Source organism: Lytechinus pictus, chromosome 7, assembly GCF_037042905.1.
Source record: "Lytechinus pictus isolate F3 Inbred chromosome 7, Lp3.0, whole genome shotgun sequence".
Classification (NCBI taxonomy): Eukaryota; Metazoa; Echinodermata; class Echinoidea; order Temnopleuroida; family Toxopneustidae; genus Lytechinus; species Lytechinus pictus.
In genome coordinates, this window is record NC_087251.1 from 19233604 (window position 1) to 19260100 (window position 26497).

The window sequence follows — 26497 nt, forward strand, 5'->3', positions numbered from 1 at the left end:
GGCAAACAACCTCTGGAGAGTCAGGAAGAATTGAAAGTCTTTAAGTGGCTTCCATGAAACACTTGAAAAAAGTTCTTTGTCAGTTACTCTCTTCCCTTTGCTCATCCATTATCCTCCCCTCGACCCCTCCCCTATGCAGGTCAAAACTTCCTCACCTTCCTGGTGGCTGTTTCATAAAGCTGTTCGTAAGTTAAGAGCGACTTTAAGAACGACTGGTGAACCTTTCTTTTAAATGGTATATTGAATTGGCGATGCTTTAGCGCGTAAGAAGGGTTCACCAGTCGCTCTTAAAGTCGCTCTTAATTTACGAACAGCTTTGTGAAGCGGCCCCCAGGCTACATTGTTTTCCATCTACCCGTAACGGTCATGACGGTGTACACTTCACCGCTAATATTGCAATGCTTCCAGCATCTGAGGTTGAGACAGGCTAGAGCATCGATAGGAGAGGTGCTAAAATCCATCTTTCTCGTGTTTTCTTCCCTTTCCCCATCTTATCCCCTTTTCGCGTCAACTGAAAATGGGGGTCCAGACCATTGGCGGCGGAGCAGAGGATTATCTTTTGTGTTTGGGGGGGGGGGCGTATTGTTGCGTCCCCCCCCCTAAACACAAAAGATAATCCTCTGCTCCGCCGCCAATGGTCCAGACAGATTAGTCACTGCCCCTCCCCACGCAAGCCCCCTTCCGTTACTGTTCATTCATATTCTTCCCCTTTTTTTGCCTCCCTATCCTGCCCCTCCACTCACTCTTCGCTACATTCATTTTCTTCTTTCCCTTCACCTTTCCTCTCCCCCTCTCTGGAATATCATGCACCTTTGATCTAGGGATAAGTCAGCTTAGGCCCCGGGATAGCATGGAATACGGGTGGTAAGTTCCTTTCAAGAGAGTGAAGGAGTTTATTGCCTATGGGTATACTTCAGGGGGGTAAGTAGGGTATGTTATTGCCCCCTCCTTAATGTCATACCGGATATGATGATTCAGTTCGTATGTCCCCCGGCATTTCAGAATGAATGGGTCAGCGTGGTTCAACCTCAACACGAAACATAATAAATGCTCAGTGCATCCATAGTAATAGCTCTATGGTGCATCCTAGTTTAAGTATAACAAGGCTGATGTACTGAGGAGGGGGGAGTTAGGAGTGTTAGTCTGCTGTGCAAACCCTTCACTCGAGTTAAGGGTCTGAATGTGCAGCCTAATCATGCCTTGTGTACTGAGGGCCCTGTGCTAGTCTTTGCGTGGAGATACACTTGCTGATCAAAGTTTCAATCAGGGTCTGTGCCTGCCGACTACTAGGAGGGGGGGGGGGGTGGGTGCTGGGGCACCTCCCTCAACATTTTTTATACTATTGTACAAAATCTGAACTTTTTTGCCAAATCATTGTTTTGTATCATCCAATATTATAATTAAAGGACAAGTCCACCCCAACAAAAAGTTAATTTGAATAAAAAGAGAAAAATCCAACAAGCAAAACACTGAAAACTTAATCAAAATCGGATGTAAAATTAGAAAGTTATGACATTTTAAAGTTTTGCTTAATTTCACAAAACAGTTGTACGCATATCCTGGTCGGTATGCAAATGAGGAGACTGATGACGTCATCCACTCACTATTTCTTTTGTATCTTATTATACGAAATATTATAATTTTCTCCTCATTGTCAAGTGAAACAACGCGTGATTCCTCCATAAACCTGTGGAACTAGCATTGCTTAAAACTATATGATTCAGTCAAGTTGGTCCCTATTGTCAAATCTGTAAAAAAATGAAATAATGTATAATTCAAACAATAAAAAACAAAAGAAATAGTGAGTGATGGACATCATTGACCGTCTCATTTGCATGTCACTGAGGTGTGCATATCACTGTTATATATTTCTTATTTTACATCCGATTTTGATGAAATTTTCAGCGTTATGCTAGTTCGATTTTTCTCTATTCATTCAAATCAACATTTTTATGGGGTGGACTTGACCTTAAAAAAAAATTTCATTGTATCTTTTGGCTCGCACGCTTAGCTCAATTGAATAAAAAAAAACCAATACACGGTATTCAAAATTAAGACCTCTTTGCCCGTCATTTCACCTCTAACCATTGGAGTACAAAATTGATTAACAATATGTATTTTTAAGGTCACCACACCAGTATAACTTGATTATTACAAAGTAAACTTTGGCATGATTTTTCTTCAAGTTTTATTTTGTGAAGTCCGACATGTAAATATGAAACTCCATAAAATACAATTTTCGATAAAATTTCAAATAACTTGAGCTGTTGATGAAAGAAACAATCGGAAACATTACTCCTAAACGCTTTCAGTGAAAGAAATACGTTAATAATATTCATATGAAGCTTAACATGATAGAGGACTTATGGTACACAATATATTGGCGAATAACTCGCATGTGGCTTTACGGTAACAAAGTGAATTCCAAAATTTTCGAACTCTGTAATCCTTTGATATACAGGCGTATATTTATATCCATTTATCAAACATTGTTGAAATTTCTCTCAATTTTTTACATTTTTTAATAAAACCATCTTAAAACCAGGGTTAACCTACCATTTAAAGCAGTGGCGTACAGATGGGGTGTTTTTCATAGGGCTACAGATGGGGTGTTTGGGGGCGAAAAGGGTGAAATGGGATATTGTGTTCAATATTTTATGTAAAAATATATCATAATGGGATTTTTTAAAGAAAAAAATGTCAAAATTCTTGCTCGCTCGCTTCAGTCTCTCGCAACTTCTTTTTATAAATTTTGTCCGATGAGCCATATCTGGCCCCCTCAAACCTTTCGGCTCATTACGCCACTGCTTTAAAGGGTATTCAGCCATATGAAAACAATAATGACTAACAAATCTCATTCCCTAGAAGCGTCTCCCACTGATGAAAATTTGTAATTATTGCAATCTAAGCCTGGGTAATGATTTCACTACTGGCTGCTCTACGTATCTAAATACAATCCAAAACCAGGGCTGTGTACCACTCATTGCCTACTATATATCAGCATAATAAGATTGTAAAACTTCTAAATCATGAAATATGCCATGATATATACATTTTTCAAATTTAAAATTTGTCACACTGCAAAATTGAGAAGAATTAATTCTTTGTGTAAATCGAATAAGATCAATTCATATCAGTTTCGTGTTTTACAAAAAAAGTGTCCAATCATGATAAAGATCAGTGATGAGAACAGTGTTCTAATCACGAGTTTAAATTCTCTAAATTGAGTTTAGATACCTGTACACTAAATTTGAAGAAATTTATAATTAGAAAGTCAAAAAGGGGCCTAAGCTTTCGATCCTAGCAGAATCTTCGTCGGAGGCAAAATGACAAACATATAAAGTGGAACAACCATAATATAGACCACAAACAAGCTACAGCAACACTAGAAACAAGGAGACAAAAGGGGCATTAGTGAGTAGAGAAGACCAATCAGGTTAGTGAAGGGGATGAAAGAAAAGGAGTAGGCAGACACAAAGGGAAGTTAGTGTAAGTAAGGCCAGTAAAAGACCTCAAGCCAAGAGGGATAAAAATAATGAGGCAGGCAACATCAAACAGGATCTGGAACAAAACAGTGATAATGGGATGAAAAACAAGAGAATTAGTGAGAGGTGGGTCAAACAGGTTACAAAGAAAGGCTTAATAAACTGGTGCATAAGAGCGGGGGAAAAAAAGAAAAAGAATGGGGAACAACTGATAATGTGCAAAAGACATATAAGTATATATGATAAAGCAATAAACAAACTAAGAGAAGAAGGTAAGTGTAAATATGTATCTATAAGTGATATGTATATAAATATATCCAAAAAGGAAATGTATATGAAAAAATATATAAATACACATATGGTGTAACTGATATTGTAATCCGCTAGGTGTGACGGGAAAAAAACATAAGACTATATAGTAGGAAAAAAAAAAAAAAAAAAACCTGTGTATGTGAAAAAGAGGAAGCAAATTGCCTAAAAAGGTAAAAGCAAATATAGAAGATAGGGGGTGTATTATGAAGAAACCATAGTATACATGTAAATAAGCAAATGTGGTAAATCTAAAAGAGGTGAGTGGAGAAAAAACAAATATATATATATATATATATATATATATATAATAAGTATTATATCGCCTGAATAAGGAAGGAAAAATTGGAGCTGAGCTTGTATGAGATATGGGAGGAAAGTAGAGTAAGAAACTATAATGTAACTATTCAAAAGAGCTGAGGGGAAAAATATATGTATATATAAATTGAAAGTGGATAGGAAAGAAAAATCAGTCGTTCCCCTCTTGGATGTTCAGGCCATGAGGTTGGGTGGTGCGAAGTCGTCTCATCCAGAGCTTTTCCCTGCTAGTACGGACTGAGTCAGGACGGGTACCTAAAGATTCGATGCCCTGTAGCATCATGTCAGTGATGGAGTGGTTGGGGAGGTTAAAATGGCAGCCAACTGGAGTGTCCAGCTTTGCTGTGTTGACGGTGGATCTGTGCCCATAGAATCGTTTCTTGAGTGTGGTCTTGGATTCCCCTATGTATTGTACCCTACAAACTCTGCAAGTGATGAGATATACAACATTAGTGGTAGTGCATGTGATGTTGCCCTTGATTTGGTGAGACAGGCTGGTAGAGTTGCTGGTGAAAGTATCGCCCTCGTGAAGGTGTATTTCACATATGATGCACCTGTTGCTGGTGCATTTGAAGGTGCCATGCTGTATGGGAGAAGAATGGTTAGTGAGGGAGGGCACTTCAGCACGAACAATGAGGTCCCTGAGATTCGGTGGGCGTCGGTATGCTAGAAGGGGAGTATCGGGAACGGCCTGTTGGAGACGATCAGAAGTGTGTAAAATGTGGTGGTTATCAAACAGGATTTTGCGGAGAGGGGGTAGATTGGGATGGAAGGTGGTCACAAGCGGTATTCTGTAATTTATAATTACTCTACTCGAAACCTGATACACATGTATATATTGTGTAAGAATTGGGTGTTATCAGTTTTTTCTTCCTAAGTTATTCTTCCTCTAATGTTTATTTGTGATTTTTTAAAAACCCTTTTTGTATCTGCATTTAACTTGTGACACACTCGATATTTTATTGTTTTTTTATATTTTCAAATCGCTCTCAACATAGTGTACCCATCATCATGTTTTATGCGAGTAGATGTTGTAACGTTTAAAAAAAACACGCGCAGGAAGTGCATGTAAAACTGGTTTCGGTATGTCCTTGGTTTGTACGCAGTGTTCAGTTGATTAGTAATGGTTTTAACTAATGTGTGTAAGTTTACCATTTCCTATCGTTTATCATTACGTGTTTTTGCACTTTTCGTCAATCAGGGGCCCATAATGGTCGTAGAACAATTTTGTACGATTGATTCCATTGACAACAATGTGCAATCAATCGTGAAAATCAAGCGTACGTTTGATCGCTAACCTTTGTGTTACGGGGCCCACCTAGGTTAAGAAAGCTATTGTTCAGAGAGCGTATCAGGTCACTACTCATTATTACAGTCATGCACATGACGCCTCAAACGGTATAGTTATGATGATGTATTAATAGCATCGTCGTTCGAAGAGTAACGTTTCAATTGTTGTAAGTTATTTTGGATTTTTATATCAAAGCTTATTTGTTTCGATATTGCATCATGTGCAGTGGGGAAAAGCATTATAATTAGTGTGTGGATTATATTTTGTGAAAGCGTTTTTAATATTGCTCTCCGCTTTATCGATGATAATTTGTTTATTTGTGTTCTCCTTTACATGGACATTATTTTATACTTTGATCGATGAACAGGCTTAGTCCTACAACATCGTTAATTGGAGTAAACTAAACTAACTAAACTAATGTGTTTGTTTGTTATTTTGTTTAGCATGCTGCGTGCTTATGCAGTTTTATTCAAAGAGATTTCGTTTTACATGTATTTCGTGGGTTGCATACACAGTATCATAATATGTATACGGTATACAGTATAAAGATGTTACTTGTACTTTATTAGCGAGAAGGTGCAATGATAGCGATGTGAGAAGAAAGAAAACATTTCTCTTGGAATCAGGTTGGGCAAGGCTTTGTCCACTTGTGTTAAACAGCGTTGTTTAGAAATTATGTTAATCGTTATGTGTTGGATTGAGTTATAAAGTTTATAATTTCAATCGTAATATTCGCTAGAGGTGTAGAGTTAGAGTTGTGTACCATATACACAATATGCAATGGTAACGGTAATTCAATAAGGTGGAATGCCCCAGTTATAATATTTTTCGGATTTCCAGTTCAGTGGGTGCTTTATGTATCTCTTAAATAGGAAATTATGATCGATCAAACGGTAAGGGGAAAAGGGAAAATGGATGACCTCAATATATATGTGTATGGTCGGCTACGTTCAAGCATGTTCAGCCCGGGTTTCTAATAAAGATGGAATGACTTTAAGAAAAGTGTCCGAGGTTTTTAATTTCCTCTGCTTTGACGGTGATTGAACAAAACAAAATCATGATAATTCTATCGCAAAGTAAATGTTAAGGTCTTTCGAATAGTCAGGTTATAAAATCAACTCCAGGGGGTAGACTTGACCTTTAAAAAGAATGACTATGAATAAAAAAAAAACTCTATTCCCTGAGTGACCGTTTAAAGGAAAAGTCCACCCCAACAAAAAGTTGATTCGAATAAATAGAGAAAAATCCAACAAGCATAACACTGAAAATTTCATCAAAATCGGATGTAAACTAAGAAAGTTATGACATTTTAAAGTTTCGCTTAATTTCACAAAACAGTTATATTCACATCCTTGTCGTTATGCAAATGAGAAGACTGATGACACCACTCACTATTTCTTTTGTATTTTATTATATGAAATATGAAATATTCAAATTTTCTCCCTGTTGTCGAGTGAAACAACGATTAATTCCTCCCTGAACATGTGCAATTAGCATTGTTTAATAGTATATGGTTCAATCAAGTTGGTCCATATCGTCAAATCTGTAAAAAAAAAAATGAAATATTGTATAATTCAAACAATAACAAACAAAAGAAATAGTGAGTGAGGGATATCATCGTCTGTCTCATTTGCATGTCACTGAGTTGTGCATATCACTGTTTTGTGAAAAATAAGCGAAACTTTAAAATGTCATAACTTTCTTATTTTACATCCGATTTTGATGAAATTTTCAGCATAATCCTTGTTTGATTTGTCTCTATTTATTCAAATCAACATTTTTCTGGGGTGGACTTGTCCTTTAGGGGAATTTTTCTATGCACCAGAATATACACCCTGTTATTTTTAATGCGCCCTAAATTATACTAATCATGTATAAAACTTTTGAGTGCATGAGCATGTTGTTATAACAATGTACAGATGTACTTGGCCAACTATGAAATACCAGAATGGAACTACGAAATGGCTTATTCACGAATGGCGCGATTGAAATTTAGTCTTGGGTCAAGGTAATTATTAGCAATATATGATACCATGAAATACTGCATGCAAAATATTTAACCCAGAGAATCCAGTGAAATGGTTTTCTATATCTTTAGAATATATTGTGGATAAGATGAGCGCAGGACGATTTAGACGGTCTTTAATGACACTTCACTCAAAGGGATAAGTTGATTAATGTTTTTGTTTCATCTTGTGCAGCTATAAAGCATTGTTTATACAAAATGTCCGAGAGAGGGATCTTCTGCTTTTATTTAAACAATACCGTACGCATCTAATATCCCTGTGGGATGTTGTGATGTTATTCTTCTCCTTCTATCGACCGTGAAACTATTTCATCTGCCTCAGGCTGGGTTGTATAATTATTAGAATCCGAAATGACATTCAAGAACCGATCATGATGATAGACCGTGTCCTGGGTTAAAATCCAGAGATGACAAAAAAAAGGAGTGCCTCTGGCAGTCTCGGCTGCATTACGCGATTCAATATAGCAGCAGTGCTGACTTTGAAAACGACTATAGAATAATCATTCATAATGATATGATTAAATGATATGTTCATTGACCCTAAATAACATTTAACCTTGATCGTGTGACCGAAGACTTGTGAAAGACGATCAGTGATACTTGATTAACCTTAAGTCCACATTTCATGAACTAAATCCATAAACTTTCAAAGTTATGATGGCAACTCAACAAATACCCCTAACACGGCGAAAGTTCATTGCTCTTGGTCATCTTACCTGAAGCTCACGCAGGGTGTGCACTAATGCTTGATGTCCAAGTTTCATGAACTAGATCCATATACTTTCAGAGTTATGACATTTAAAACAACTTAACCTTGGCCAGATTTTGTTTTGATTCCCCCAACATAATCTAAGTTCATTGAGCCTAAATGAACTTTGACCTTAATCATGTGACCTGAAACTCACAAAGGATGTTCAGTGATACTTGATTACTTTTATGTCCAAGTTACATGAACCAGATCACTAAACATTCAAAGTTATGATGAAAATCAACAAATACCCCCAACATGGCCAAAGTTCATTGACCCTAAATGACCTTTGACCTTAGTCATGTGACCTGAAACTCTAACAGGATTTTCAGAAATACTTGATCACCCTTATGTCCATGTTTTATGAACTAGGTCCATATACTTTCTTAGTTATGATGGCATTTCAAAAACCTTAACCTTTGGTTAAGATTTGATGTTGATTCCCCAAACATGGTCTAAGTTCATTGACAATAAATGACCTCTGACCTTGATCATGTGACCTCAAACTCAGCCAGAATGTGCAGAAATACTTAATTACCATTATGATAAAGTTTCATGAACTAGGCCCATATACTTTCGAAGTTATGATGACATTTCAAAAACCTTAACCTTTGGTTAAGATTTGATGTTGATGACGCCGCCGCCGTCGGAAAAGCGGCGCCTATACAGTGCGTATCAAAATAAAACGGGACAGGTTTGAAAAGTCTATAAAATTTGTGTTTCAAATTAAGATCTCTATATTTTTGTGTCAATATGTGCTCTGAAGTCTTATCCTGCAAAGCCATTAAAATAATTTAGTTTCATTCATGCTTGAGCGAACACGGAATGTTTTTGTCTGTGGTTAAAAAAGAGACTTGCGCCAAAATGGCATAAAATGATAAATATGATGGTCGGACTTCTTGCTAATCAGCAGACTTCCTCTTAACCTTTTCATTATCTGTGCAAAAATTGTCAAATTATGCAGTCAAAATTCATTACCAAATCCTCTTATTTGCTGGAATAGATCTGTTGTTGTTCCTTTTTAATATGTTCTCTTTTAGCTTTGAATATTCCTTCTTTAGACAAGAACAATTTTTTTTTAACCGTAGTATGGGAGAGCATTTTTTTAAAATCCTTTCACAGGTGCTACAAAGGCTATGGTGCCTTAAAACAGTGGCATACAGATGGGTGGGGGCTCGGGATGACCCCCCCCCCATAAAAAAATCATGACCAAGAAAAAAAGTGGAAAGGAAAATAACAGAAAACATAGAAATTGAAATATGATATCATTTACTGAATATTATGTCAAAAATCACAAAATTTGATATTTTAATAAAAAAGTGGAAATTATTGCTTGCTCGCTTCACAACTTTTTAATACATTTTACCCGATCTGCCACATCTTGCTCCTTCAAAATTGACTCAATACACCATTGCCATTGAAAGACATGAATCCTTTCTTGTTTGTCCTGTCAAGTACATAATTAAACTTGGTGAAGGATTCAATAACCCCTTGAAAATAGGATTCATGTCTTTTATAGGTACCGTAACATAATTTGTTTCACATACCAGTAATAAAAGGATTTGAATAATTACAAATTCTCACAATTAATAATACGAATCTTCTTACTTGGGTTGACAAAAAGTCTTCTTTTCTTACTTATGAAGGAAAATTCAAAGATAAAAGAAGTTAAAATGAAAAACAAAAATAATTCAGGTAAATAAATAAATTTGTAAATTAAATTTGACAGCATAATTTGAAAAGTATGGCAAAGATAATGAAAAGATTAAGAGGAAGTCTGCTGATTAGCAAAAAGTATAATCCTCTAATTTCTAATTTTGGCGCCAGCCTCTGTTTGAACCCCCGACAAAAACGTCCCGTGTTCGCTCAATCATTAACAAAATTTATTTTTTTAAATGGCATTTCAAAGATAGGATCTCAGAGCATCTATTAACATCAAAATATAGATATAATAATATGAAACAAATTTTTTATAGACTTTTCAAAACTGTTCCGTTTTTTTTATACGCACTGTATAGTCTCGCTCTGCTATGCAGGCGAGACATAGTCCCAACAAGGAAGCAACAATACTGTACAACAATGGTCTGCCTAGCGCAGATAATAGGGAGCAAGATCATATTTTCATATTTTAAAGAGATAACAAAAATATACTGTATATGTAATGAACCAGTTAATTTTTTTGTTGGTTATTTCACAATTTAGTATCAATATTGTGGTTATGTTTCAAAGAAATTTGACATGTAATTTATTCCGGGTTTTTCTATCAAGATGGTGTTCAACAAAAAAGAGTTCTCTTCATTTTGAAAATCAAATAAAAAATATATTTAACTGAAACTTATGTTTCACCTTAGTTTCAAGCTGTTCTATTTGTTGACAGATAATATATAGTGCGTTTCAAAACAAAAATATTTTGAAAAACATCCTATAAAATAAAAAAATATGATATCCTTTTTCATTCTATATTGGTATATTGGTATAGGTCTCTTTAAAGGGGGTGCGATATATACCAATACTGTGTATTGTATCGCATACTGTGCTAGTTTTGAAATATATCTATTGAGATGACTATTAGTAATGTAGACGATGATATATTAGCCATTAGATATATTTTTTGTGTATACAGACTAATGTTTTTGAGTGCAAAAGTATCTGTTTTACAACGCGATAACATTATTATTGCGATATGAGTGTATTGAGTCCCGGTATTGAGTAGTGGGACAAAATTATAATACAAGAATGTTGAGAATGTCCAACTTCCCTGGTCTACCCTACTTACTACATGTAGACCATCGTGATATAATGTGCGTTACATGTAGCAGTGAACAGTATGCAGTATGCAGTAGGCCGTGCGTATGAGATGTGAACCCCTCGTCAAATTACTGACGCTTGGTCCTTCAAGCAACACGTAGACGGGTCAATATATGGTTTGACCCGGAACAAATTGCAACAAATGATTTTTCAACGGTATTTTGTACTATTTGACCTCAGGAATAACATACTAAAAATCTACCAAAATCCGCATCCGGGAAAGTGGTCATTTGTTGCAATTTGTTCCGGGTAAGGCTATTTTTAGTCGTATATTGAACCGTCTAACGCTTTAGAATCAACCTTTGTCCAGGGCCGTCGCAAAAGAGGGGGGGGGGGGGGGGTGCGACACTACCCACTACTTTGGATATTGTGAAAATGTGAATGATAATAGTTTTCCGCCCCCTCCAATATTGATGAAAGCTAGATCTGCCCCTGGGTATAACGAAAGAAAATGTGACTGAGGAGAATGGGGAACTCTCCCATGACTCATGGTCGTCGGTAATCGGTACCGATATTTGTCGGTAATCAGGACCCTCACACCCCCCCCCCCCCACTGGAAAAGGCCAAGCGACGCCCCTGCCTTTGTCCTAATCCTTCCCTAACCCTATATATTGAGAAGCGTAGACATAGCAAAATATGGTTAATAATTAATCCATCCAATGTAGTCTACATGCATCAGTCCACTGACATAAACAGATAGCGGTGATAACAATCGGAAAAAACCTGCATTAATGCACTGATCTGACACAATGTGGAAGTATTTTGATAGTTACTTTAGAAAATTTTGTATATTTGTCGATCTGTTTCCATGATCGATGATTGAGGCCTTTTGAGGGTAGCCTCAGCAGTGGCGTAACAGGCAGGGGGGGGGGGCAGGGGGGCAAGCTGCCCCCCTGGCGGAGCTCACCGGGAAAATAAAAAAACGTGAACAAGAAAAAAAAAGGGGGGAGGGAAGGGAAAGGAAAGAAAAAGGGAAAGGAAAAGGGAAAAGAAAACTAAGAAAAAACATAAAAAAGAGAAAACGGAAAGATTCTGCCATTCATAACTGAACGAAAAGGAAGGAAAAAAGAACAAGTGAGAAAGAACAACTCGCCCCGATATACAAATACATTAGCATGATTAGTAAGACAGGGAAATAAATTAAAGATGACAAAAGGGCAAACAAAAGCGGGAAATAAAGGCAGAATGGAATTAGCCAAAATCTAAATTGGAAAATAAAGAATAGGGACAAGATAACGTACACTACCGGGCTTCAGAGGATTGAGATAACGAGCGGGAAGAAAAATGGATGGTATATCGCATAATGTCGTATGAAATAAACTTGCTAAATCTCCAAAGGCTCTGTCCAAGAGTCAAGACCCCGTGCAGTGGGGGCTCTTCATCTGTAACCTTTAATGGGTTCTATAACGGGCCCCTATATGGACCCTACCTGCATTAAGCTTTATGTTGAAGCACTGGCGTACCAGGGGGTGATTCCACAGCCAAGGGGAAATAAAAGAAAATAAAGGAGGCCGCGAAATGAGATGAATGAAAAAAAATATATGAAATGATATTTGCTATAATGATGTAAAAATCTATCACATAATTAGAATTTCATTTTAACAGGCCATTTTTTTTTCTGGCTCGCTTCGCTCGCTGGTGACTTTTTACCAATTTTCCCACATTTGCTATGGTGTGCCCCTTACAATATTTGGATGATTACGATACACAACTGTATTGAATTTATGTGTTGTGTTAAAGCTATATAAATATACACGCAATTTGATTAAAATAAATGGCCATCTGTAAGGTTTAAAATGGCTTTGATATCAAGAGGTTCCGGGGCTCTGCCCTGGACCCCACCCATAGAGCACTGTTATATGGATGAGTTTGGACCATGGCCCCCAAAAGTTCTACAACCAAAAAAAAAATGAGGAAAGAAAGGAAAGTGTATTATATTTTTCTGAATATCACGTTAAAATCTATCTTCATGTTAGATTCTCATGAAAAGGTGATTTTTTTATCTCGCTCGCTTTGCTCGCTCGGGACCTATATTAAGCTACTTCTTGCCAGAAGCGCCATACTCGGCCCCCTCGAGCATATAGAGCTTCGCCCTGATGCTCACAATCATAACAAAAATCCTGTTCACCGTGGCGTACAAAAAAAGAGAGAAAAAAGGAAAGAGAGGAGAGTGAAATATGATATCATCTTTTTAACATTATGTCAAAATCTATCACAAAATTTGATTTTTGCAATTAAAATGTCAAAAAATTTTGCTCGCTCACTTTTATATATATATTTGCCCGATACGCCATATCGCCCCCTCAAAAATTTTGCCTTATGACGCCATTGCCTGTTCCATGATATGACCGGGAAATTTTTGGCTCTTGCCCCCCTGGCCACCGATCCCTGTTACGCCGCTGAGCCTCATGTGTTTGAGCGAAAAGATCTTGTGACCGGGGGAGGATTATACCGGGCCATGGTTTTTCTTCATTTCCAACAGATTTGCAGTTCATGCGTCAAATGATAATACTAAAGAAAAGAAATGAAGAAAATAAATATTGTGCTACCGCTATACTCTTGAATGGATGAGAGCTCGGGGGCTCCTCGTTACAATTTAACTATTCAAGGATTGTAAAATGTAGCACTATTCTTGTTTGGATGGAAAGTCGATGATCTGAAAACTGCTAGCTGTTTCAACTCTTAACATCCTTATGCGTTTGGTTTCTTTGTCATTTTCTGTAGTATGGCGATTGAGAAGCAACTGAGCGTCCTAAACTCCGAATCATAGCTGTACTTTTTGATGTGAATGATGTCGGACAATCGGTTCATAAAATGGCATTGGGGGTACGTTGTTGTCATCTGCAAGTGTACGATAATGTTCCTAGACTCGGCCATCGCCAAGTCGTTTGGTGTTCTTGTTCCCAGTATGGTTGAAAGATTGGATGAAAATTATGCTACCGTCGGTCTTATCTGCAGCCTTCCTGTAACACTCATGTACTTCTGCTGTAAGTTATACTTTTATCGCACGTTAATTATTTACAAAAAAAAAATTATCAAAATTACCTAAAGAAGAAGGTGAAGAAGTCTACAAGCAGAAATTTGCAGAAGATATTTGAACTAGAGGTGTGGCGTGGAGTGTGACATAAACATTATGTACGATCGCCACATGGCATAAATTTCCAAATTATTTTTAAACTAGGGTCTTGAAATCCTCATTCTCAGTCAAATAAGAACACACAATTACACAATTATTATATTGTAAGCAATAACATACATTGCAAGAATGACAATAAAAAGAGCATTGAGATAAATGCTGTATACATCTGATTGTAAGTCTCCTTAGTTGTGGTTTGTAACTAAGTGTACGTTCATCAATCCATTTTGTAATCAGACAAAAAATCCCCCCTTGTATGTCAAATAATAGCTTTTTGCAGTGCAGCTCCCCTACCGCTCCCCTTAAAACTTTTAGGAGAGCTTTTTATTGCTCCCCTCATAATTATAAAACTGAGTCCCTGTTTTATTATGTTTATGTTCAATAGTTATCTTTATCATGTTTAAAGGCTATTTGACTTTTGATCTTACGCTCAACACAATGGATTCTCTATTACGGTTGAATAACATTAAATGGGCTCGACTAGTCGACTATGAATGGATTTAGAACAGGAATGTCTAAAACTTTTTCATTTTTTTTATTTCTGTTTTTATTATAAATTGAAATAAATCACAAAATTTACAAATGATTATTAGGTGATTGCAAATCACATAAACACAAGTTAGTTACACAAAAAAGACAAAATAACCATAATAATAAAAAAAAACTACCCACTGATCCTCCCCCACCCCCCAAAAAAGGAATGTGGCAAAGTGATAAATTAATATCAGTGTTATCTAAACAAAGATAGGTGATTTGGTAAATAAAGTAGACAAAACAAAATATACAAGCTATGATTATAAAATGGTTTCCCAACAACTATTGATAGGATTAAAAAACACAACTGGTTATCCAAGACGACGTAAATATGGAGGTTTTTAAACGAACAAGTAAGGAATGTCTAAAACTCAATGAATACATTAATTGCTGAAGCTCTTGTTTGTGCCATATTTCGCGCTCGCATATTGTGCAATTAGATACCCATATCTTGCTGAATATTAAAAAAAGTGCTTATAATGTCCCGTTTTTAGGTCTAATTCGCTAGAAAATTTCACCTCGCGCTTCGCGCTTGCATCAATTGTTAGGTTATACTCAACTTATACTTGATCATGGTTATACAAGTGCTTTAGGATATCAAGTTTTCAGGTCAGAATATCAAAGATTTTCAGCTCGCGTTCTGCGATTCGGATGATGATATATGTATCATCTTCAGCTGCAAAAAACAGGTCCCTTTTCAGGTCAGTTTGTTAAAATTTGAAATTGTCTACTCGCGCTTCGCGCTCGTTTTAATTGTTTAATTGTGATATATCATGATTACGGAAATTGCTTAGAATATAATTAAAAAAAAATCTAGTTAGGTTTTAGCTGCCGATCGGGGAAAATGTGGATAAAATATACCCTGCTCTTCTAGCCCTGTTGGCAAAAGCTAGATCCAAAACTCTAGAATGTCTACTTCTTTATAATTCAGACACCACTCCCCAGAAAGATAATCCTGGCTACGGGTCTGCTATGTGCATGCTATCGTTAAGGCGTTAACGTTATGCCCAGAAGTTTTGCAGCTCATATTCACAGTGCTATTTATCTCTGATCTCAATAATCAATTTTCTTCTGCCCCCTTTTCAGGTCCGATGATATCTTTGATTTTGAAGAGAGTAGGTCGTCGTCCATTAGCCTTGTTTGGAGGCACGATGAGTGGCATGTCTTTGGCACTCTCAGGATTCCTTCCCAACACAGTACTTATAGGCGTGTCAATGGCACTAACAGGTATGATGTAAACTCACTCATTGCATTCATGTCTGAAATACGTGTACAAAGATATGCTATATATTTTCTTTAGAGCAATGGATAGTCAGGATTTTCCCAAAGGGGGGTGGGCACATTTTTCCGAGGAAAATTTTGACAAGAAAAAAAAAGTCTTCACTTTCAAAGGGGGGGGGGGGGCATACTTCTGTACGGCACTTTTACATTACAAATTTTAATTTTGCATCTCAAGGGGGGGCAAAGCTGGCCAGTGCCCCCCCCCCCCCATCCGCCAGTGTGCATGGATGCAGGTCACTGTATGGTACAATGTCTAAAGCATAGTAACTTGAACATTGACTATCATTACTTTGAAATACATGTAGGTGACTCCTTTGCGTGACCAAAATCATGATAAGAAGTAAAGACTAAAGAGGTTACGCACAGTCAGTCGTCGATATGCATAATAATCGCGACTATTTTGAAGAAAACATAACCCAACGCAAAAAAGAACTGTACGATTAACGAAATAAAAAATATATATATATTTCTGTCCACAGTTGCCATGCTTGTTTCAAATACTTTTGTCACAGGCCTACATGGTAAATAAGTGAGCTGTAGGCATAATATTGATAAATACCCTACGAATATCCAATATTTCACAGAAACCTGTTTGATCTTACCTCCCGTACAGGTGCTGGCATAGCATGTGTGTACATGCCTTACATGCTTGTGGTCAACGACTTCTTCCCCGATCACTTCGTTGTCATAAACACCATATCTCTCTACGGCCACACTGCTGGGACAATGATTCTGCCATTCATAACTGAACGATCCTTTGAAGCCTATGGGTACTGTGGTACGTTCCTCATTTTGGGCGGACTCACACTGCACCTGATGGTGTGTGCTGTGGCCATACGAAAACCGATCATAAAGAACCCTGATGAAAGTCAGCGAGATGGATCTCGCCCATCTCACATTGAAGGTGACGAGATGTTAGTAGAGAATGGCCAAGAGACTCAACAGACCTGGAAAACCCCGGGACACTCAAAATTAGACCACAAACAGAAGAACGTCCAAGATTTCATGTCAGACCAAAGTCCGTCTGTAACTTCAGATATCGCGCGATCCACATCACTTTCCTCTCTTGAAGAAGTCGTAGGGGAACGTGGCACTGATCAAAGTTCCGCACCACTGTTTCACGACGATATCAACCGTCCTTCTGATCTCTTACCAGACGTGAACCAAAATGAATCCTTTTTTAGGTCATTTCTTCTTAAAGAACCGTTGTTCTTGTTCAATCTCCTAACTATTTACCTCTTTAGCTATGCCTACTATTCTTGGATGTATTTCCTGGTACCTCACGCAAAGCAACTTGGTATCCCGGAATCTCAGGCCGTGTTTCTCTCGACCATCGCTGGAATCGGTGGTATCATTGGCAGGACAATATTTATCGTACTAGTAGCAAAAGGTGTCGACGCTTTTCACATCTACATAGTTTCCGGAATCACAGTCACTTTGCCATTTCTTCTGGATTTCATCGGGTCGAAGTATTGGATCCGGGCTGGATTGGCGTTTTTGCAAGGATTGTGCTTTTTTGCAGAAGATGCTATATTTTTCACCGTCGCAAAGAACACGCTGTTTAACCCGGATCATTTAAGTCTCGCCATTGCTCTTGTTTCATTCTTCTTCGGACTCGGTGGATCATCAGCAGGTTTTATTACAGGTATTTAGTTGAAAAATGGGTTTAGACCGGTGGATAAAATGAGAATAACAGTGTCTGTCTTAATTGAATTTGTATAGTATCACAAAAAGTATCTTAGCTCTTTTAAAGCATGTGAATAATCGGTATACAGTGAAAGGAAAATTCAGCCCAGAGTAAACATAGACCCACCATTTTCTCTGCCATCATTTGTAACTATATACTGCAATGGAAGCCAAGTTGATCAGCAAATCTAAGCATGGATATACCCATAATTCCACCGGGGGCAATAATATGAAATGATCTTAAATCTGTGAGAGATTGAAGCAATAGATCTGATAACGAGGATATTTTCCATTTTCTTAATATTGTTAGTAAAGGATCAGATATTTTTCCAAGAGGGATTTGGCGAAAAATTGTATCAAAATAGGAAGACTATAATTTTGGGATGGAGTGTAAGAGAGTCCCCACCACCACCACAACCTTCTATTTGCGGACATATTCATTTCATATTGTCCTGGTAAAAAACTTTCAATGGTTAATATTCAATGATTATATAATTCGTCCTCTTTTCATCTACACATCTACTTCCTGTTCATCAATGTATTTTTGTTCTTTTGTAATGCAGGATCTCTGTTTGACTTAACACAGTCCTTCACAAAAGTCTTTATCATCATTGGGATAGTACTCGTAACCGTCGTATTACAAGTCATCATAACAACGGTCTGCATCAGAAGAAGAACAAATAAAAGTGTCATTTCTGAATGAGACATTGTGAACCCGATGGGTACCAGAATCTATCGTAAAAAAGGGAAACCGAAATGTCAACTTTCTCGAATAGACTATCAAAGCAGGGACATTTACATTGCTTGAAAGTAACCCTTTTTAGCGTACATAATATCTTGAATCATTTTGGGACCATGCACCAATGAATTATACACAAGAAAGTATGGTGCGGACCTATTTCCTGTGAGCACCGTCAGAAGGAAAGATTGTCACTTTTTAAAAGTCACAGGCATAATATCACGACTTTGATTCCATTTTATTGGAACGATTTCCACATTCCCATAATAAAAAATGTTCAGAAGGCTTGTAAAAGGTACTTCCAAAAAGACGATATAATTGTTTTGCTAAATTTCAGTTGCGAGCAGCTTTCCCAGTATGGTGCATGGGATAAATGTCATTTTCTAAAAATAAATGAAAACGGATTTTATTGTACCTCAATATATCAACAGACAAATCATTTCACATCCGCTCCTGAAATATTTTTTTAGCAATCATGAACCACTAAAAAATGAAAAGTATACATTTTTTAGTGCATAAAATATGGGGCATGCAGGTGCTCGTTTATTACGTCACAGAATAAAAACTTCTAATAACTTGCTTAATCTTTGAAAAATTTCCCTCAAACCTTCACCAATATATTTTTTTTCTAATTTACAACTATACGTCATGGCGAACTTCCCCTTCAAAACAGGTCGATAGAATCGGGTACCTTAAGCCCCTTTCACAATTGACGTACGACCTGTTTACGACCACCTGCAACAGTTTTTTCGTGTTGTTGCACGATCGATCCCTTGGTGTCTTGCGAGCACTCGCAGTCGTTGTAGACGATCGCACAAACTCGAGGTGGTCGGAGGTGATCGTGACTGGTCGCATCTGAACTTTGAACATGTTCAAAATCCAAACGCGATCAAATACGATTGATTCACTCGCAACAGGTCGTACCATCGGTCGGGCGATCATCGTGTGAGTGTTGTTCAACGTTGTACGACTTGGTGCGAGAGGTGGCACAACTAAGTATAGTCGCATTTAGTCGACTGGAGGTCGTACAACACTTGCACATGTGCTGGAGACCTACAGAGACCAGTCTTGCGACTGGGTGCGATAATATGAGACTGTTGCAAGACCGATCGAAATTACGGCTTACTACATTCCACTACCGTTGCATTCGCATGTATGCGACCGTTCAGCCCCTTTCACAATTGACGTACGACCTGTTTACGACCACCTGCAACAGTTTTTTCGTGTTGTTGCACGATCGATCCCTTGGTGTCTTGCGAGCACTCGCAGTCGTTGTAGACGATCGCACAAACTCGAGGTGGTCGGAGGTGATCGTGACTGGTCGCATCTGAACTTTGAACATGTTCAAAATCCAAACGCGATCAAATACGATTGATTCACTCGCAACAGGTCGTACCATCGGTCGGGCGATCATCGTGTGAGTGTTGTTCAACGTTGTACGACTTGGTGCGAGAGGTGGCACAACTAAGTATAGTCGCATTTAGTCGACTGGAGGTCGTACAACACTTGCACATGTGCTGGAGACCTACAGAGACCAGTCTTGCGACTGGGTGCGATAATATGAGACTTTTGCAAGACCGATCGAAATTACGGCTTACTACATTCCACTACCGTTGCATTCGCATGTATGCGACCGTTCAGCCCCTTTCACAATTGACGTACGACCTGTTTACGACCACCTGCAACAGTTTTTTCGTGTTGTTGCACGATCGATCCCTTGGTGTCTTGCGAGCACTCGCAGTCGTTGTAGACGATCGCACAAACTCGAGGTGGTCGGAGGTGATCGTGACTGGTCGCATCTGAACTTTGAACATGTTCAAAATCCAAACGCGATCAAATACGATTGATTCACTCGCAACAGGTCGTACCATCGGTCGGGCGATCATCGTGTGAGTGTTGTTCAACGTTGTACGACTTGGTGCGAGAGGTGGCACAACTAAGTATAGTCGCATTTAGTCGACTGGAGGTCGTACAACACTTGCACATGTGCTGGAGACCTACAGAGACCAGTCTTGCGACTGGGTGCGATAATATGAGACTGTTGCAAGACCGATCGAAATTACGGCTTACTACATTCCACTACCGTTGCATTCGCATGTATGCGACCGTTCAGCCCCTTTCACAATTGACGTCCGACCAGTTTACGACCGCCTGCAACAGTTTTTTCTTGTTGTTGCACGATCGATCTCTTGGTGTCTTGCGAGCACTCGCAGTCGTTGCAGACGGTCGCACGAACTCGAGGTGGTCGTGGCTGGTCACATCTGAACTTTGAACATGTTCAAAATCCGAACGCGATCAAATACGATCGATTCACTCGCATCAGGCCGTACCCGGGGTCGTACCATCGGTCGGGCGATCATCGTGCGAGTGTTGTTCAACGTTGTACGACTTGGTGCGAGAGGTGGCACAACTAAGTAGTCGCATTTACTTGACTGGAGGTCGTGCAACACTTGCACATGTGCAAGCGACCTACATGTACAGAGACCTGTCTTGCGACTGGTTGCGATAATAATATGGGCCATAAGACTGTTGCAAAACCGATCGCAACGGCTTACAACATTGCACTACCATTTCATTCGCATGTATGCGACCGTTCCACTCGCAATCCCTCGTGCAACACTCGCATGTGATCGCACGAGCACAATAAGAGCATATGCGACTTACTCGTGCAACGGGGTTTACTGGTTGTTTTTGTTGTACGACAGCTGTTGCAACTGTGAAAGCCTCTGTGCGATCTTATGAGATGACTAGCGATTGATGCCTGTTGCAGCCTGTCGCACGACCAAATGGTCGCAAATGGTCGTACGTCAATTGTGAAAGGGGCTTTAGAAACACCCATAAATTTGATTCGCTACACATTTCCAAATTCATGCGGAAACCATTTCGATAGAAACTAGTTTGGGAACCTGACATCCACTTGGACTAGCTGCAATGAGGTATTGCTCTAAAGCACTGAACATTAATTGCTATAATTGCCTCATTTACATACGTATTGTATCAATATCTGTTCGGATCCATTATGATGTGGAAATAAAGAAAATTACTTTTATTACAGAATGTTTTTTATTCTTATGTTATCCAAGTTATGCAAGACTTTTATCTCCACACAGACTCCGACACCTCATTGCTTTGTCCCCGGATAATATCAACTGTGCCTATGGCGGTTTACTGGACCGTACCTATATACATGTTTCTTGTTATCTCGGTGGCCATGTGACGTGACGGGGTGTTCCATTGTTATTAATCGGTGAATAAACTCATCACGTTGTCCATGTATTACCCGTTGCCAGGTCAGGGCAGTTTTTATAATAATCATTTGATCGTCCAGACATTTATTGACAATAGTAGCAAATTTATTGGACATTGTGAAATTTTCCCTTTCTTACATCCACCAGCTTTTGCTGAATCAACCTGTATGCAGCCATTATGTGTATAGGCCCTATGCAACCATGCATTATGTGATTATACCAGCACGCATGCAGTATATATTATCCATTATGGCACCACCCTTTGGTTGTACATGGCATTATGTGCTAATTTATCATCCTTTTCACGAACCATCCTTATGTTTTCAGAGGTCATGAACCAATTTTGAGAAACTTGTGTTTAATTTCTAGCTTTTAGAATTTACTTTTTTTTTATTTTGAATACCAACACAAGTGATCGATCAAGAAAAATAAAAGACTGAAATTTTACGAGATATTCAATAATTGACATCTCATTAGAAATTAAAAACTTAAAATTATTCTTTGATTCTGTATTGACTCTGACCTCTGAGACACTTCGTGATGTCGATGACCAATTATATCAATATATATATATATAAATGTATATTTTTATTCGATAGGATCGAAACCTTTATTTTGTATCTTTATTATTACAGTGCCACTGATACTTCGTGTTTAAAATGTTCCTTCGCATGCAAATCATGGCTGAGACACTCAGAAATAAGAGTGTTCATTACATTTCGATTATGAATATTCATCATCAAGGTTCCGGTTGTAGGATTTCAATTCTCCAATCATCATCTCCATCATCATTGTCATTATTTTCATCATCATCATCATAATCACCAACAGCAAATTCGATTTCACATTCATCCTTTATTAGTTTTTTTAAACTTCATCCTCTCTTCATCTCATCACCATTACTACCACCATCTTGCTGTTATGACACAGAAAATTTACACACAAATCACATATCATACCAATAATCTTAAGTTTTTGGTAATATCAAATTATCCTCCTGAGTAATGACATGGACATTTTTTATATTTTCAATACAAACAATATATCATCTGATAATAACTATTACTCAACCGAAGATTTTACTTCTAGATTTAGAGACATGAAACATAAATTCAGTTTGCTTCATATTAATGCTCGTAGTTTGAACAAAAATTTTGAGTCATTGGAATCATTACTTTTCACTTTAAACAATTTCAAATTTTCCATCATTGGTGTCACGGAAACATGGCTTCACAATACTTCACCTAACATATTCAGTTTGGAAAACTATAATCTCATTAGGCGTGACCGGGAAGATCAAAGAGGAGGAGGTGTAGCATTTTACATCAGTGAACATTTAAAATTCAAAGTAAGGAAAGAAATATCATTAAAACAGAGTGAAACTTTATTCATAGAAATCACGAAGCCAAAAAGCAAAAATATAATTATTGGATTGATTTATAGACCCCCTCATGATAAAGTAAATTTATTTTGTGAAGACCTTGAAACGTGCCTTCATACTATTAGAAAAGAAGAGAAACAAATATATTTAATGGGTGATTTTAACATCAACCTGTTATCCCAAAATAATGAACATGATTTATTCCTACACACAATGCATTCATTTGGCTATTATCCCCATATAGATAAACCGACTAGAATTTATAGCCATTCATCAACACTTATCGACAACATTTTTTCAAATATATTAAACAGAGATATTACCAGCGGATTGTTAATATCTGATATATCGGATCATTTGCCGGTTTTTTCATTTTGCGATAATGATATTCCAAAAGAAAATATACTCAAATCGACAACGTATAGAAAAGAATCTCAAAATATCATTGAATCGTTTAAAAGGGATCTTGCTATTGAAGAATGGTTGGATGTATTTCATGAGTCTAATTCAAACATTGCATACACAAATTTTAACAATAAATTGCAGACATTTTACGAGAAAAATTTTCCTCTGATACCACTGGTCAAAAGAAAGAAGGCAAAAATGCCATGGATTTCTAAAGCAATTTTAAGATCCATACGTACCCGAAATAAACTTTACAAGGCATTTTTAAAGAACCCTTCTATTCAAAACAAAAATAAATACAAAACTTATAGAAATAGACTAACCAATACAATTCGAGCTTCTCGCAAATTATTTTATTCCGAGAAGCTTTACAAAGTCAAATCAAACATGAAAGCAACATGGGAGATTATAAATGATTTGATTGGCAAAAAACCCAAAATATTACCCAAAGATAATTTCACAGCTCATGATGTTGCGATAAATTCAGAAGATGTAGCTGATACATTTAATTCCTTTTTTGTTAACTTAGGACCCTCATTGGCAAACAAACTTGACAGAACTGATGAAAATTTTGGAAAATTTCTTCCCACACCCATTAGCTCTTCTTTATTCTTTAACCCAACAAATGTTCAGGAATTAATTGAAATAACAAAAAATCTCAAATCAAGCAAATCACAGGGAATTTATAAAATTAGTACTTTCCTTCTTAAGCAGATCATACACTATATTGCCTCTCCTTTGTGTCATATTTTTAATCTGTCGATTAGCACCGGAATATGTTCTGATTCCCTAAAAATTGCAAAGGTAAATCCTGTTTTAAAAAAAGACAATCCGCATGAAATAACAAATTACAGGCCTATTTCTATTCTTCCCAGCATTTCCAAAATATTAGAGAAGATTATTTACAATAGACTTTATAAGTTTCTAGATACTTTTCATTTTCTAAATTCTAACCAATATGGATTCAGGAAAGGACATTCGACTGATCAGGCGTCAATACAAATATACGATAAAATTAAAAATGCAATGGCAAAAAAAGAACATATAATAGGCGTATTCATGGACTTAAGCAAAGCCTTTGACACTCTTGACCACCAGATATTATTTAAAAAACTTGAACATTTTGGAATTCGCGGAATTACACTATCTTGGTTTAAGAGTTATTTGTCCAATAGAAAACAATATGTAATTCACAATAATATTCCTTCTGATTTTCAGTTAATACAATGCGGAGTTCCACAAGGATCAATCCTAGGCCCCTTGCTTTTTTTAAATATATATCAATGATTTGACTTCTGTAACACCTTTATTATCATATGTATTATTTGCAGATGACACCAACATTTTTTTTCTCACATAATAGCTTAGAAACTTTAGTAGATATAATTAACCGTGAATTACCAAAACTATCTTTGTGGTTTAAGTGTAATAAGCTTTCACTCAATATAGATAAAACAAACTTTATATATTTCAAGCATACACACTCACATGATAACGAATTTCCTTACAATATAAACATAGACAATACTCCTCTCAAAAGGAAAAGAGAAACAAAGTTTTTAGGTGTCACAATAGATGAAAATTTAAATTGGAATGAACATGTACGTTGTATAACTCCTAGTATTTCTAGAAACGTTGGTATACTTTACAAAATGAAAAACATAATTCCACATACAACTCTTGTCACACTCTACAATTCATTAATATTGCCTTATATATCATATTGCAACATAGTTTGGGCAACATGTGCAAAAACTAAAATTAATACAATATACTTATTACAGAAAAAAGCGATTCGAATCTGTACTGATTCCCAATATTTATCACACACAAATCCATTATTCCATAAACTAAAGACTCTAACAGTATTTGACATAAATACTCTTCAAAGTTTACTACTTATGTTTAAGTACGTAAATAACATGCTCCCACCTTCATTCCACAATTTGTATACTCTGAATACATCTATTCATTCTTACCCTACCCGTAACTCTTCAAATTTCCATTTAATCAACCCTAAATTGCTTATTGCGCAGAGATCCATAAGACACCATGGTCCAGATTTGTGGAACTCTCTACCAGAGCCTGTAAAACAATCTTCGTCTCTTCACTCATTTAAGGCAAACGTTAAATCTATGTTATTATCATAATATTTGAAGTAAAATTTCTGTGTCGTATCATTTTTATCGTGAATTTATTCCTCCTTCGATTTAGTCATTACCAATATCTTCATCATGACCACCTTCATCTCCATGGCCTTCATCATCATCATCATCATCATCATCATCATCATCATCATCATCAACATCATCATATCACCGTCATCCTCAGCTTTATCATCTTCATCTTCATACTATAATATTGCATGAATTCATGTTTCGTATTTGAAAATGTATGCCAATTCTGCTTTATAAATGTATTAATTAATTCAATTAGTATAAGTTTGGGATTGTCATTTTTTTTCAAGCAATCTGCTTATGATGACAATCCTTCTCCTGCAAATTGTGAATATCATATAGTTAATCATGCTAGCATATTATGTTTATTATGTTATGAAAAATGTATTATACGAATGTTATGGATGCAGAAGAAAACAATAAATCAAATCAAATCAAACTTCTTACACTTTCATCGTTGAGCGTGCACACTTGCAAACCTAACAATTTATCAGAATCAGTTGAATTTATGGACAAATCAGGATCCAGAATTTGCAAATGGTGAGGGTGACCAAGAGATTGGGGGGGGGGGGGACTAAAATTTTCAAATCTTAACATATTTTTAAGTTATTGAGGGCACTATCATAAACCCTTAGGATGATACGTCACAAAAAAGCAGTGCTCACTCAACCATGAACATAATCTATCAAAAGTTTGTGTGGAGTGGTTAAATGATGGATGGTAAAACAACATAAGCACCATAAAATTCACCCCCAACAAAATTTGTCGAACTTTAAACTTCCATGTGGAATTGCGAAAATATCTCCTGTGACTTTAAAAAATTGTCATTTTACTTTAATCTTTGATTACTCATTTTTGTTTTACTTATGCATGACTGAATCGATCAATCTCATTTTTTTCACAGGAGTTGCTCAATGAGTGTTGA

General features: G+C 37.0%; 1 protein-coding gene across 1 annotated transcript; it reads left to right on the forward strand.

The window, feature by feature from the left end:
* The first annotated feature begins 5373 nt into the window (after nucleotides 1-5373).
* LOC129265934 (monocarboxylate transporter 7-like) lies at nucleotides 5374-26011 on the forward strand. Its single transcript, XM_054903840.2, has 5 exons — nucleotides 5374-5569; nucleotides 13710-13972; nucleotides 15742-15882; nucleotides 16550-17581; nucleotides 18186-26011. The coding sequence occupies exons 2-5, from the start codon at nucleotides 13774-13776 to the stop codon at nucleotides 18323-18325; spliced, it is 1512 nt and encodes a 503-aa protein (XP_054759815.2). The 5' UTR covers nucleotides 5374-5569; nucleotides 13710-13773; the 3' UTR covers nucleotides 18326-26011.
* The last annotated feature ends 486 nt before the right edge of the window (nucleotides 26012-26497 follow it).